This window comes from Thamnophis sirtalis, unplaced genomic scaffold (genome assembly GCF_051295495.1).
Source record: "Thamnophis sirtalis isolate CommonGarterSnake01/CBP01778 unplaced genomic scaffold, rThaSir2_p1.2 scaffold_2, whole genome shotgun sequence".
NCBI classification, from domain to species: Eukaryota; Metazoa; Chordata; class Lepidosauria; order Squamata; family Natricidae; genus Thamnophis; species Thamnophis sirtalis.
Genome location: NW_028261382.1, coordinates 177307922 through 177323629, shown reverse-complemented (window position 1 = coordinate 177323629; position 15708 = coordinate 177307922). Strand labels below are relative to the sequence as shown.

At 41.5% G+C, this 15708-nt stretch overlaps 1 protein-coding gene across 2 annotated transcripts in view; it reads right to left on the bottom strand.

Annotated features, from left to right (window-relative positions):
* Positions 1-15708, bottom strand: part of DROSHA (drosha ribonuclease III) — a 109493-nt gene that overhangs the window by 35226 nt on the left and 58559 nt on the right. For both annotated transcript variants that reach the window (XM_087707587.1, XM_087707589.1), the window contains exons 21-22: positions 11670-11769; positions 1447-1549 (exon numbers count right to left, since the gene is read on the bottom strand). In XM_087707587.1, the coding sequence (XP_087563713.1) occupies positions 1447-1549; positions 11670-11769 (203 nt within the window). The remainder of the gene's footprint in view (positions 1-1446; positions 1550-11669; positions 11770-15708) is intronic.

The following is a 15708-nucleotide window of genomic DNA, read 5'->3' as shown; positions in this document are numbered from 1 at the left end:
CCGTGCTCCGTTTCTAAAAGAGAATTAAATGACCTTAGTTCATTTTTAAGGCCTCTCATCTTGCAATTTCAATAGCAAGTCTTAATATTTATTAGAAGCGGATTTATGAGATACGTTGAGCACAGTTAGGATAAGCAAATACAGCTAAATTTATATGTGGACCGAGATGTGATTTTAAATTATTTTTTTAAAGATTTCCGTGGGGAAAATCTACCCACCACCACCCACACTTTTTTTTCTTTTCATTTTGAAAATTAAGTTTGGGATCCCCTTTGTAAGGTACATGTAGTATTTCTGCATCAAAATATAATAAACTGAATTGAAGATTTTTGGCAGCCGCATGGTCAAAATGTGATGGTCTGGGTGACAATGCCGGAAAGAGAAGATTGCTGGGTTGAAAGAGGGGCCAAAGAAGCCATCTTTGTCAAAATTGAACAGCCCCGTCAACAGAGCAGGAGGGAGACCACCCCATCTATCTCAGGGGTGTCACGCACAGGCCATGCCCACCCTAGCTCCACCAAGGGGGGAAATGTCATGAAACGTCACATGACAGCAACATGACACTGCGAGTTTGATACACGTGATATCCTGTCTACAACATAGCAATTGTAGACTTCCAGCACTTCCAAGTAGGCTGATTTGCCGAGGTGGCGCAGTGGTTAAATGCAGCACTGCAGGCTACTTCAGCTGACTGCAGTTCTGCAGTTCAGCGGTTCAAATCTCACCGGCTCAAGGTTGACTCAGCCTTCCATCCTTCCGAGGTGGGTGAAATGAGGACCCAGATTGTTGTTGGGGGCGATATGCTGACTCTGTAAAGCGCTTAGAGAGGGCTGAAAGCCCTATGAAGCGGTATATAAGTCTAACTGCTATTGCTATTTCACTACTCAGGTGACCGTATGGACACAGCTAAATCTCCAGGTGACCTCAACAACTCTCTGAAAGAATGCAAATCCTTCTATAAATCCTTCTATTTCCCACCACCCAGTTAGAGCTGAAGAAGCTTCTTGGATGAGAAGTGAAACATATTCAAAGAAAAACAAGAAAGTCCATCTTGAAAAAGCACTTTTCAGATGTTGGAAACTACGAAAAATAATCCTTGGTCACAAGTTTGCCATTCCTGTCAAATGAATATGAAATCTGTACAGAATGCACATGCTTACTATAGCATCAGCACTTATAGACCGCTTCGCAGTGCTTTAACAGTCCTCTCTAAGCAGTTTACAGAGTCAATATTTTGCTGCCAACAATCTGGGTCCCAATTTTACCAACCTCAGAAGGATAAAATGCTGAGTCAACCTTGAGCCGGTCAGGATCGAACTGCTGGCAGGCAGGAGAATTAGCCTGCAACGCCACATTCTAACCACTGCGCCACCACAGCTGTACGATGAAGGCTGACTTAAGAGAGCAAACTTACAATACACAGAAGCCACAGCATCGTTTTCTTACCTATCAAGGCTTCAAAGCAGTTGGCCATTGCATGCCGCAGGTCTGATTCTCTGCATAAATCAGGTCCATGAGCATAAAGCATAAAACGATCCAGCTCCAGCTTCTACAAAACAGCGAGACAGGTTATTTTGTTAAATGACAGATGTCTGAAAGAACGCACCATATGCATCACGAAGAAAGACAGGCACAAACAGGATTATGGATGGGTTTCTACAGTGATCATTTTCAGAAAGAAGGTCAAATGGAAAAGATATTGTGAGCCAGAGATATACTTAATTGACCTGTTTGCTTGCACTAATTATTATAATTTGCACAATGTTTTGATGAATGTAGTGGATGCTAAACTGAAACTGGCAGAAATGCTGCATTCATCTCACAAACACTCCAAGCCTCTAAAATGTTTTAAAATGATGGATAACAACATCGTGGGTTGAAATATAATAAATAAAAGCCTACTTTAAATTTGGCTCCTTAAGTCTCCTTTCCTAAGTGCTAATACTCTACGTAAACAATAAATCAAGACAACACTATTGCTACAATATTCCTGATATGCTTAATCTATTTTATAAAGATTTATTTTATTCAGGTGCTCAAAGCAATGTATACATAGATGCCCCTCTTATATTTCCCTCCAAACAAACAATCTTGTAAAGAAAGTTCACTAATTGATCCAAAGTCACCCAAATGAGTGTGGATCTCATTTATCCAGAACACACCTATATGCCTGTCCCCAGGTTGATTTGGATGAAGAAATATTACCCCGATGGAGCCTGCCCAGGGCCATTTAAATGTCAACACTTTCAGCCTATATATGAATGTCTCCAAAGTCCTTTTAATTTTTTTTTAAATCAACATTTTCAGCATTTATTTTTAAACGAATAAATTAATTATTGGACAAGATGGGGTAGGCAGAAATCTGGAGTCTTATTTTGGTACCTTCAGGAAAGTGCGAGAGTGGCAATAAAAAACGGCTTGGGAACAAACCTGGAAATTGCAACCAGCAACGCAACGTTCCACGTACTGATCGCAATTGTCCTCCCTAGACAAGGGGGCAGATCAGAAAGCATATCCTCAAATACAAAACCATGTGGTGAGTCAGCCACAGGATCAGGGGTGAAATTCAAGCGCATCAGACTGGCTCGAGTGAACTGGTAGGGACGATTTGAATCGGTTCCCCGAACTGGTAGAAATCACCCCCGGTTCTCCCATGCTGGGCCGCCCAGTTGCCGCCTCAGTCGGTCCTTCCGGCCGCTCAACCTGCCCACCCAAACCGAATGTTTCTCCCTCCATTCACAGCAGGGCTGCTCCAGCCTGTCCCTTTAAGGTAGTCCCCAGGAGGGAGGGGGCCGGGGTGGAGGATAAAGGGAGTAGCAACTCCGCTGTGAATGGAGGGAGCAAAGTTCGGCTTTTGTCTGCCACAGCATTCACTATGAGCCCTTCTTGTGCTCATAGCACACTTTTTTTCCTACTGGGTTCTGTGGGCATGGCTTGGTGGTGGTGGTCCTGTGACTGAGTGACCACGCCCACTCAGTCGCAGGACCCCCACCCCCACCACCAAGTAACCTGTAGGGAAAAAATTGAATGTTACCTCTGCACCAACTCCTCACCCCAACCACAAGTGTCTTCTCGATAGCTCTCAAACACAAGCAGGTTGACTTTGTTAAAGCATCTGGTTTTATGAATGTACGTCTTGCTGCTCATAGTAAGTAATTATTGGTAGATATTTCAACAATCCAAGAATCTGAGCATTAGGAAATAATATTAAATTTACAAGTGTTCTGATTCTGTTCAATATTTGGGGTTATTTATTCCTGGAAAAAAATATCCTACTTGACAGAGCTGAATAATCAAATTGTATAATGCAGATTAATGGTGATATTAATGGATGATTAAAAGTACCTACTGCATCTGTCCATGGGGAAGAGTAAATGTTGTACTATCGACTAATATCAACTCAAGGTTGGTTTATACTTGGAGAGGAATGTCTGTGATCATTTATTTCCAAACAAATTGGTGCGTTAATTATTAAAGTGTAATGAAACAATCAAACGCCAAGGATCTTCCTTTTCAAAGTTGCGACTTTCATATGAAAATCAGAATGTTAATTTTTCTGATTTTTAATTATATCACTGGGCGTATATATTAACCTCTGTGCTGAAATGAAATGGAAATGACACTGATTTATGTAATGTTATGCAGCCACTTTAGAGCTATTGGCCCCTTGGCAAGTGCTTGGTTTTAAATACCAGAAATTCTACTGTACTTCCAGCAGTGAAGTAAGGCAAATGCATTTGCACGATAAATAATAAGAAATTAAAATCTGGTCCCTGTGCCAATGGGAAACTGATCCTTTGAAATAATTTATAATTAAAAATGGGATGGATGGATCTGAAAAGTGGATAAATACCCTTAATTAGCTAATAACTCATGATACTTTCCTCTTCCTTTCAGATTATATTCAAACCAGTAAGTAAAGGGAACAATGATGGCGACTCCTCCTAAATTGATTGCTAATAAATCATGTACAAACCATGATTTAATCCTGGATTTAAATGCTGACCTTAGCTGATGAAGCCAGATGGGGGGAGGATGCAACTCACCTCTCCTAATTTTATCTACAATGATAGTTTAACAGGCAAGGATCAAAGGGCAGAGAGCTGATTATTTTGCTCATATACAAAAGTAGCTTTGGACTTGAGGTAATAAAAATTGGCTTAATGTTATCTATAAACCAAATCATTGTCTTCCCTTTTAGCATTAACACACATCAAAAAGTTTTCATTATCGTTTCATTGAAACACATGTTGCCCATTAAATCTGTGTGTGTGACCACAGTTTGAAGCTGATCTGCATACTGTGCGTCTAAGGGAATTGGATTTATTATGAGGATGGATATTAGTTTGAGCTAATATCCATTCATTATGGAACCAATAATTCTGATAGTGAAGCAATTAACTGAATGAAATCATATAAATTCACTAAACTATCAATATAACCCCATAATGGTTGTTTGTAGAACTTGCCAAACCAGAAACAATCAAAACACTTTACAGCTTATTCCTACTTTGCAAATCATGGTTTGCAAGGGATCAGAATTCTCAAATTCTTAAGAAAAAAATCAAATTGTTTGGTAGGAATATAGACAATACCATTGTATTATACGCTTTTATTTGCTGAAAAACATGCATTAAAACACAGAGCACAGGGATAAAAGCAAAATTATAGAACCTCTTCTTGCTCATGTAGATATATTCTAGTAGTATTTTTCTCTGTCTCTCTCAAAAAAAGCAGCAGGCAAACTTTCAAGCATCTCTTTCAAAGATATTGATGCCTTACTCCACAGCTCCACCTAGGCTTTCATTTCTTTTGAAATGTAGATTCCTGATTAGAAATCATGTTATCTGGTTATCTTCTTTTTAAATGAAAAGGACTGTGCAATTTATGGTAATTCTGGCCTAGAAAATTCACTGGGCTTCCACTATCATTCATTCATCCATCCTATATAGCAAAAGGTGTTTTAATCATCTGTGTTCCCTGTATGCATTAGAAGAGTTCACTCTGCACTTTTGTGTGTTTCTATTGATCAGTGTATAGGGACGCGGTGGCTCAGTGGCTAAGACACCGAGCTTGCAGATCAGAAGGGGGTAGTCCAGTGGTTCGAATCCCTAGCGCTGCTTAACCGAGTGAGCTCCCGTGACTTGTCCCAGCTTCTGCCAACCTAGCAGTTCGAAAGCATGTAAAAATATAAGTAGAAAAATAGGGACCACCTTTGGTGGGAAGGTTACAACGTTTTGTGCCCCTTCGACATTTAGTCATGCTGGCCATATGACCACGGAGAGGTCTTTGGACAGTGCTGGCTCTTCGGCTTTGAAATGGAGATGAGCACCGCCCCCTAGAGTAGGGAACGACTAGCTTTACCTTTACCTATAGATCAGTGTATTTCATGTTTCACTCCCTAAAAATATTTCATGGAAAAGATTATGTAAGTGAAACATGCAGCTCTAGAATACTAAACAGGGCTGTGCATATTCTGAAAATCATTTGAATCTTGTTAATATCAACTACCCCCCTCCCGTGCATTAAATAAAGACAAATTCTTATGAGATTTTGGTCGAACTCCTCCAAAGATGCCTTTACTTTAAGAGTTTACTTTAAGAGTGAACCAGAATGAATAAACTCCTTAAAGAAGCAGCACCTTCCCCCCCCCCCTGAACATTTTCAGCTTCACTACGCATGTGCGGGCACCTCCCACTAGCCAGCTGATTTTTGGGTCTCTGCCATTCATGTGCGGGGGGTTGGAGGGGGGGGAGTTGCAGCGCGCCCCCGTGCCACGGTTTTAGTACCAGGAGTTTTCAGGGAGGCCTGGTAGACCCAAAATGGGATGTAAGAGATGCACGCATGCACGGGGGGAGCATGGGGGGATTGCACACACATGCGCAGGTGGGTGGGGGGTGTCACACATTCATTGCAGTATGGATGTAAACATGCACATGTGCCGTTTTGGCACGCGGCGACATCACTGACCTAAATTATCTCCAGGAATCAGGCTGGAAAAGGGCTTCTTCCCATCTTTTATCAGTACGGGCATAGAAATAATCCGATTATCCTTCCCCTCTCACTGAGTTTTCATTTCATGTCGTTCTGGAACTTTGTAGGCACAAATCACAGGGAACTAAATCTCCCCACCTAACACCGAGCTAAATGTGAGCTGCGTCAACTTGGAGGATAAATCAATTTTGAGTAGACCAGCAAGTAAAGCAAAAAATGACAACAATGATTCTAGTATTCTTTTGAAATCCAGAAAGATAACCAAACCCTCCCACAGCTGGACTTCAGCAACTGTATAAGAGCAGCTAACAAAGGGGGGGCGGGTCTGGACCCAACTCCTCCGAAATATCTCCTTTTGCTATCGCTGCATGCTCAGAACGCAAAATGAATCCTAAATATGGGAAAAGATGAACCACAACCACCTGAACAACTTCCCATTTACACCCTTGGATCGAGAGGTATAAATCCGGCACGGAGACAAAAAATAAAACCTTTCTTCTTCATATTAATGACGCTCACGACAGTCAGAAAAGAACAGCTTCAGAATAAATGTTCACAAGGATAAAGAGCAACGGCACCTGGCAAAAGGTGTAGAGAGAGAGAGAGATGATGAAAATTGAGAGAAGGGGACTTAGAGGCATCTAGGAAGCGTAAAGGGAAATCAATGAACTATGTATGTTCGGGAGCATAAGTGGCGCTAGTTAAGGGAAAGTAAATTGAAAGATCAATCGGAAACTCTTTCGGTTGTCAGTAAGTCACTTCGACGTTTTCAGTATCATCTAGCATCCCCATAAATTTTTCACAAGGCAGGCTCTCGCATTATGCCGGTACTTAGAAGGATTGTTAGTGGGAATAATTTTCAGGCAAACAAAATCAGGACTCAAGGAGAAAGGCCACAATTCAAATCGCTTCCAGAGCAGGAAGAGAGGAGCCTTGGTGGTGCAGTGGTTAGAATGCAGTATTCCAGACTAACTGTCAGCCTCTGCCTTGCGGCTGCCATTGAAACGGGGGGGGGGGGCATGGTATTTGGGAGGGGAATCATTATGTGCTGGAGGAATGTTCTAGAAGCTGTCCTGACCATCTCATTGCGCATGTGGAGGAAGGGAGTTTCCCACCAAGGTTAACTGTCCAGCATTCCATCCTGATGAGGTTTTTTGAAGTTATCTCCCACCTGACAGTTGGGTGCATTATAATTGGACTATGGACTGGAGTGCCGAGGTGGCGCAGTGGTTAGGGTGCAGTACTGCAGGCCACTTCAGCTGACTGTTATCTGCAGTCCAGCGGTTCTAATCTCACCGGCTCAAGATTGACTCAGCCTTCCATCCTTCCGAGGTGGGTAAAATGAGGACCTGGATTGTTCTTGGGGGCGATATGCTGACTCTGTAAACCGCTTAGAGAGGGCTGAAAGCCCTATGAAGCGGTATATAAGTCTAACTGCTATTGCTATTGCCAAGGGGAGGGGATTGAACTATACATGATATTCATTGCTTTCGCGCCCAATTAACCAGACTCAGCTTTGCTTTGCTACTATTCGTTTGTAATTAGTAAAAGTACACTTGATTTCAACCAAACGGAGTTGAGTGGTTTTCTTTCCTGATTATTAAATGAAGCAGCACCTGACACTAACTCTGCCCACAGCCTGGAGTTTGATCCTGGTTGGCTCAAGGTTGACTCAGCTTTCCATCCTTCCAAGGTCAGTAAAATGAGGACGCAGGTTTTGTGGGGGTAATGTACTGACTCTGTAAATTGCTCAGTCTATTGCTATAGTAGCCTAGTAGAAGCTTGCTGGATACAAAATCACCCCATCCAATCCAGCATTCTGTCATACAATAGTAACCTAAATGCATTTAGGAAGACCAGAAATATTTCTCCACCACTGTTGCTTCCCTGTAGCTGGGATGTGGGGAATTTTGCCAGTGTTTGAAGAGATACTGAATAGCCATCAGGAAAAAAAAAGAACTCTAAACTAATCTTTCCTTTATGTAGTCTTAGACATAGAAAATGGGGTTGGGAGAAACCTTGGAGGTCTTCTAGTTAAGCCCCCTGCTCAAGCAGAAGACCGTGTCCTAAAGAGATGGTTCTCACCACATCTCATGCCACCAAATTCCAGTTCAATGTGTCATGAGCCAAAGGTGGCGCAGTGGTTAAATGCAGCACTGCAGGCTACTTCAGCTGACTGCAGTTCAGCAGTTCGGCTGTTCAAATCCCACCAGGCTCAAGGTTGACCTTCCATCCTTCCGAGGTGGGTAAAATGAGGACCCAGATTGTTGTTGGGGGCGATATGCTGACTCTGTAAACCGCTTAGAGAGGGCTGAAAGCCTATGAAGCGGTATATAAGTCTAACTATTGCTATGTAAGTCAGTTCTCCTGCTAGTGATTCTGGACCATTGGCTCATTCACTTTCAGAGATAACCTTGATATCTGATATTGTAAACATGGAAGAAAAAAATATCTCTCCTCATGTTCCAAATCCTGCAAATTCTGCATCTCTTCATTCAACTTTACTCTCAGCTACAGATCAAGACACTACAATTTTTCCTCACGGGTGACTGTTCTAGCCCTCTAATAATTTTGGTTTCTCTATGCTGCACTTTTTTTTTGGTTCCTCAATTATTTTTGAAATGTGCCCACCAGAAATATCATATAATTCCCCCACCCAAAAAAATAAGTGGGGAAAGGGGGAATGATTCTCCAAAACTGGCTGCTTTAATTCCCTTCCTCGTAGCCTTGTGCATGGAATTCTCTCAGGCGCAAAGGACCAGGACCTGTTCATTAAGTTGCAGTTCAGAAAGGATTTACTGCTCAGGGCTATTTACAAGGACCTAATCAACAAAGGTTCAGTTCAAAATTGGTGCCAGATGAGGGTCAGTAGAAATTCAAGACGGGCTGTTCTTGGACCATCTGAGGCAACATAATGACTCTAAGCTGATGATGTGCTTAACTCTGCCTCTTACAAATTCATTCATGTACACTGTGTTGGTATTTTCACTCCAATTTCAAGGTCTCTTTTCTTTTTTAATTTTAATTTTATTTATACAATCATGTCATCTTTGCAGCACATTTTAAAATCTTTTACACATCTGCTGTGATCTCTTTCCTAAACACTCACTGCTATCTCAACTCCCACTAATATATGTGTGCAAATTTAGACATCAACGTAAATTTCTTTTTGCTTGCTTACATTGAACTCCATGTGCCATTCTGAGGCCCATTCACTAACTGACCCATCGATACTGTTTAGCAGCTAAAGCTTCTCTTACTTGCAGCTATAGTGATGGAAAAACTTTACTTAGTAAATTTTCAGGGACTCCTTATAACAGCCTTCGGCAACTTGATAAACCCAGATTGATAAACCCAACATCCCATCCTGCATAGTCAATTGCCAACTGGGTAATAAAACTTGATTCTGCAATGGGCCAAGCTAGAAGGAACTGCTAATGAAGGCCAGTTATGGAGTTGAGAGCAATACCAATATAACAAAAAAAAACACCTCACTATAATAAAATATATTGTAATAAAATATACTGCACGTATGTATAGTATGTAATATATAAAATTATATACAAAAGTAACCATGCGTATTTGTAGCTCAGGGTTAAATTGTGGTGTCCTTGATTGTTTGCTTGAAGATGTTTCGTTATCCAACTAGATACCATCATGACTAGCATGACATTACTGAGAAGGTGAAGAAGAAACAAGATCAAAGAACATCAAGAACTCTGAAGTTCCTTAAAGCATAAGATTAGTAAACAGGCCGGTTGATTACAAAATAAGAAATAGTTTTGTTCTTTTTCCCATTCTGTTTTAAGTTGGATCGGTTGTGTCTGCGTTATGTGTGAATTGCCAAACCCAACTTTATATTCCAGCACCTCAGCTGGGAGCTTTGAGGGGGCCCCTTCTGAAGGCTGAACTATCAGCCCATGTCATCAATAGGGCAACTGCATAGTTGCTCAAACTCATTTTGGCAGTTCTGACCTTTTCAATTCCATCTATTTAGAGTAGGTTTTGCATTCCAACATTTCATTACGGAAATATTTTAGCACTTCCCAAGAACATAATTTAGTCTTACGTGTTTGTGATGAAAACCGACCACCCATCACTTTCAGCCATTTCTTACCAAAGACACACCGTCGTTCACAATCACTTTCCACAGGCATAATGGAAATCATTAAGGTCCTTTCAACAGGTTGATAGGCCAGGTCATAAAAATATGAAAAAAGAGCTCAATGCTATTCCTGCAACTTATTGGTTCAGAACACACCTTGATGTCTTCCGGGTATCTGAGATTTTAGAATCACAAGCAATGGCTAATCAGTTGGGACCAAGATATTAGGAAGATTTTATGTTTTGAATCATAATAGCAATAGCAGTTAGACTTATATACCGCATTCATAGGGCTTTCAGCCCTCTCCAAGCGGTTTACAGAGTCAGCATATTGCCCCCAACAACAATCCGGGTCCTCATTTTACCCACCTCGGAAGGATGGAAGGCTGAGTCAACCCTGAGCCGGTGAGATTTGAACAGCCGAACTGCAGATAACAGTCAGCTGAAGTGGCCTGCAGTGCTGCATTTAACCACTGTGCCACCTCGGCTCTGAGTCTGAAAGCCTCACCTGCAATTGAGTTCCTTCCATAAGTTCCTATTCATTTTAATAACATGCAGACTATATTAAGCTCCTTATGATCACTGCAAGATTTCCAAAATGCAAAGTGTTTTATCTCCTTTCTGCCCCTACAGCTAACCAAACCTCTGCAGTCATATTAGAGATTGAGTCTCATGATTTGAAGGCTTGAAGAGCACCAGCTTTAGGCCACTTTCAAAACCTGAAAACTCAAAAGCTAATCCGAATAACAGAAGAGAATAACAGAGATGCAGAGTTGGCAGGAAACCCTTTACCCATGATGGCAAAGCTATCGCATGTGTGCCACAGGTGGCAAGCAGAACCCTCTCTGTGGGCACGCCAGCCATCGCCCCAGCCCAGTTCCACCATGCATGCGCGTGTGCGCCTCCCGCCGGCCATCTGGTCTTCGGGTCTCTGCCATGCATGTACAGAGGTAGGGCGCATGGAGGGGGATGTGCATGTGCAAGGGGGTGCATGCACAGATGGGGTGGTTGCATTGCATTTTGGGCCTGGAAAGCCAAAAATGGGCGAGGGGGGGGCGCATGCACTGGGGAGCAGGGGAGCACAAGGGATGCACATGCCCTTTAGGCACACAAAAACCAAGAGCCGAGGTGGCGCAGTGGTTAGGGTGCAGTACTGCAGGCCACTTCAGCTGACTGTTATCTGCAGTTCGGCGGTTCAAATCTCACCGGCTCAAGGTTGACTCAGCCTTCCATCCTTCCGAGGTGGGTAAAATGAGGACCCGGATTGTTATTGGGGGCGATATTCTGACTCTGTAAACCGCTTAGAGAGGGCTGAAAGCCCTATGAAGCGGTATATAAGTCTAACTGCTATTGCTATTGCTAAAAACAAACTGCTCTATACCATTTTGACAAATGGTTGTCCAATTACTTCTTAAAAACGTCCAGTGTGGGAACATTCATAACTTCTAGAGGCAAGTTGTTACACATATAAAGGCTTTGCAAAAGGATGAGGGATGGGATGAACCAACCGATCAGCCAGGCATTATAGTTATCACTAACCAAGATGCAATAATAACCATATATATATATACCTTAGCCAGCATTGCAAGATGTTGATTCTGAACAATGGCAGTACGGTACGTTGCTAATCCTCCTTCCTCCAAGCTTGGGAACAAATAGTACAGATGGACACTGGGGAAAAAAAAAGATAAAAATCACATAATGATTCATATATTCTCTACTGCTGATAATATGTTCCCGTCAATGAAATAACAGTTCCAAATGTCTTTCTATCTGATTTCTGCACAGGAAGTAGGGTGCATTCCTAAACTCTACCAGCCTTGAAACTATTTCAACATAGTAAAATAAAGGTTTTATTGACAATAGTTTTTTTTTTAAAAAAAACACAAAGATGGGCAGACATCATATGATACAATTCTCTCCTAATTTATTTATTTAGTAAATTTACAATCACTCATCTCACATACATGTTTCTTGATGGCTCACAACTAAAAGAGAATAAGACCCAAAATCACCCAGAGTTTAAAAAAATAAAATAAAATATCATAAAAATAGCAATCAGGAAGACTCCCAGGCATTCAAACAAGCCATGAACAGGGGCCCATCCTTACTATCAAGATACCAACTCAGTGGTAAAGGCAGGTTTATTTTAAGTGCCTTGGGTGAGATTGCAGAGCTGGGCACCACAGCCAGAAAAAAGTCTCCTCCTGAGAGAGGACCCTTTCTTACCAATGGGGACTAAAGCAGGCCTTTCCTACCAGATATAACAGGAGGGGTAGACTTGAAAAGAGATACGTCCATAAGTAACCCAGCCCCAACTCATGAAGGTCTTTCAAAATAACTAAAAGCACCTCGGATTGCACAAAGCAGAGCTCACATGCCAAATGACCAGCACCAGGAGAAGCTCCCAAATCCTCTTCAAGGGCAGCCCCACCGTAGACCTCTTTGCAGTAATCCATTTGGGACTAGCGCATGGGTGACCGTGAACGCCCCCTTCCTCCAGTCTAGGAATGGCTGCTACAGGGATACAAGGTCAAACCGTACAAAGGGGCTCCTTGCCACAGCTGCTACCTGCCCATCAAGGAGGAGCTGTGAGTCCAGAAGGACCCTCGGATGGCACAGAGGATCTACCCAGGCACACCAACCTCATCTAGAAGTTGAGATAGACACGGGAGTTCCAAAGAGCCACAAAGCTATTTGATCTTAGTACGATTGAGCTGAGGCCTCTTGTTCCTCATCCAGGCCCCAGACACTGAGACAGGACCTCCACTCTGTCACTTGGATGGCTCAGAGCAGAGATATATAATTGGACATTATAGGCATCTGCACCACACTCCACCTTGAACCAATGAATAGCTTCACCCGGCAACTTCATGTAACGGATAAAAAAAGAGAGAACATCGAACTATAACATCCCACAACAAAGGCCACCGGCTGGCTTCTCCTCCCCTAGAAACACTGACCGGAAGCAGCTTTGAAAAAGCAGCACAGCCACCCTGCTGCCTAATCCTAATCCTTGCACCCAATCCAGAAGGATGCCATGATGATCAATGGCATTTAATTCCTGTTCCCTCTCTCTTCCCGGTGAAGTGAGTAGAAAAACAGGCCATGTCTTTGGTGTTTTCATCCAATCACTGAAGGAGTGGAAGAAGCCACAGGGAAGTAGCTTTCATATCACTTACTCCAGTAAAATAAGAAGAAGGGTGTCTTGGTTTACTTTTTCATACTTTGTGCTGTCAATAAAACATGAATCTAGGGATGGAGGGAGGGAGGGAGGGAGGGAGGGAGGGAGAGAGAGAGAGAGAGAGAGATGGATGGATGAAGGAAAGGAAGGAAAGAAAGAAAGAGAGAGGAAGGAAGGAAGGAAGGAAGGAAGAAAGAAAGAAAGAAAGAAAGAAAGAAAGAAAGAAAGAAAGAAAGAAAGAAAGAAAGCCCATGATGCATTGTGGCTCTCAGTTCTTTCGTTAAATTCAGGAGTTTTAGTTTTAGAACAATTCTGTAAGTTACTAAAAGCTTCTTTAAAAAAGAATAGAGAGGAATAAATGTTAAAAGAAATAGATAAAATTGATTCTACAAGCGCTTCACTAACCTCACTCATACATTAATTCCTGGAAAAAAACTGACTTTAAAACATTTATTCATCCTCTTTGCATGTGTTTATAGAAATGATCGGATGAAAATGTAGAGTTTTGGAGACATGGCCTAGCCAGTAAATGGCCCTGAATCCAATCCCATTATATGGAGATTTATCTGGGAGTATATTTAACCTAATAAATCTATAGTGTGAACCTAAGCGAGGTTGCTCAAAAGAATGACTATATCCGAGAAGGATAAGACCTGTTTCTCAAATAATTTTACAGGTTCAAGCTTCATGCTCTTAAGAGTCGGTTCAGGGGGATTTATGTCAGCCGTGGAAAGTCCAAAGTAAGCACTCTTAGCTTTAGACCAAAAAAAGAAGTCCTGATGAACTTGTATCACTTCCTAGTTTTCTGTACCTCTATGCTGTTGTGCCATGGTGACTGATATTTGCAACCCTGGACTGGTAGCCTCAGGGTAACGTTGTCGTGAAGCAGTGGGACTTTGGTGAGAGGAGAAATTCCCTTGCGGAGAGGAAAGGAGGACTTATGGGAAGAATTTAACTGGGAGTTTGCAGTGTGATGGGAAGATCTTTTGCAGATCTAAATTCCCTTGGGCCAGAGATGTTCTCCCTCTTTGCCTGTCTGATCTTCCTCTTCAGTAAATCACTAGACTTTTGATTTCAGAAACGTCGTGGTGAGGATTCTGCTGAATGTGACTCACAGAAACGACATTAGAAGGCCTTTCATGCTCACCGTGCCAATTTTCAAGCCTCAAGGAAATAAATGAAAAAAAAAGTACTCTGTAATCCAAAATAGTACGTGGCAATATGTGATGGCATTACCTAAATCAGCTGTCATTCATAATATATTATTTTTAGGATTTTTTTTAAAATGTCTTTCTTTTTAATAGAAACAAGACAAAACTTCCAAACTACTCCTTTAAAATAATTGTTAAAAGGCATTGATAGTGGCAGGTTTTTTCCCCTCTCCTTTATCCGTAATGCTGCAATATTTTTAGAGCCCTCTTTAAATAAAACAACTACTTTTCCCAACGCAGCTGAGATCTGAAATTGATTTTGAAAGCTGTTACCTCAGGTTTTTATTTTTATTTTATACTGCCTTCTCTCACAAATAACACTTATCAAGGAAATGGCTGCTGTTTTCACTAAGCTATGAAAAGTCCATTTTATGGGGATTTTTGGAAGGGGTCATTTTTCAGTAATTTTGAAAAACATACAAAGCCAAAACAAATGATGATCATCCATTAACTGGAAGGAACTTAAGTGATCTTAGTGATTCATTTTTTTTAAAAAAAACCTGTGAATATATCTATGTGACTGCCTGCTCCTAAAAAGGCAGAATATGCCAAGCTTGCCTTTATGAGGTCAGGATTAATGAATAACAGACTTTGAAAGGGAAGAAACGTTTCGAGATTTACTTGGAAACTCACGCCACGTTTGAAATTAAAGGCAGAAAGATAAAGGAGTTCTGCGACAAGAAGATGCATCCCAAAAGATGTTATCTCTTTTATTTGCTGGCTAACAACCTAGAAGCATTTTGGTGCTAAACTAGCCACCGCTCAGAACAGTTATGAGGAATTCTAAATTACATTTAATGGGACAAAAACACGAGCCTTTCACTTTACTCTAGCACACTTTGGGGTCTGAATATGGTATTAAACTTCAGAAATATCCGTGGTCTTCCCTTATTCTCCTCTACAGTAACATCCAAAAATGTAACTCAGCAATTACTCTGAAACCAACGGATGGAAGAAATGAGCCAATAAAAAGGGATAAGGCGAAAGCCCAATACTTGGAAAGCATCCCATCGGGATAATAAGTAGACTTCTTGAGTCTTCTAATGCTCTTCAGCGTTAGGCATTTCCAAAACAGACACTAATTTCCAATTGTGGGTTACTAGTTTAAGGAGACTAGAAGGGAAAGGAGATATATTTTAAGAAAAGAAAAACAAAACAAAAGAAATGCATGAAGACCAGGAGATAATAAATGATCTTCATATTATCTGTGTTATT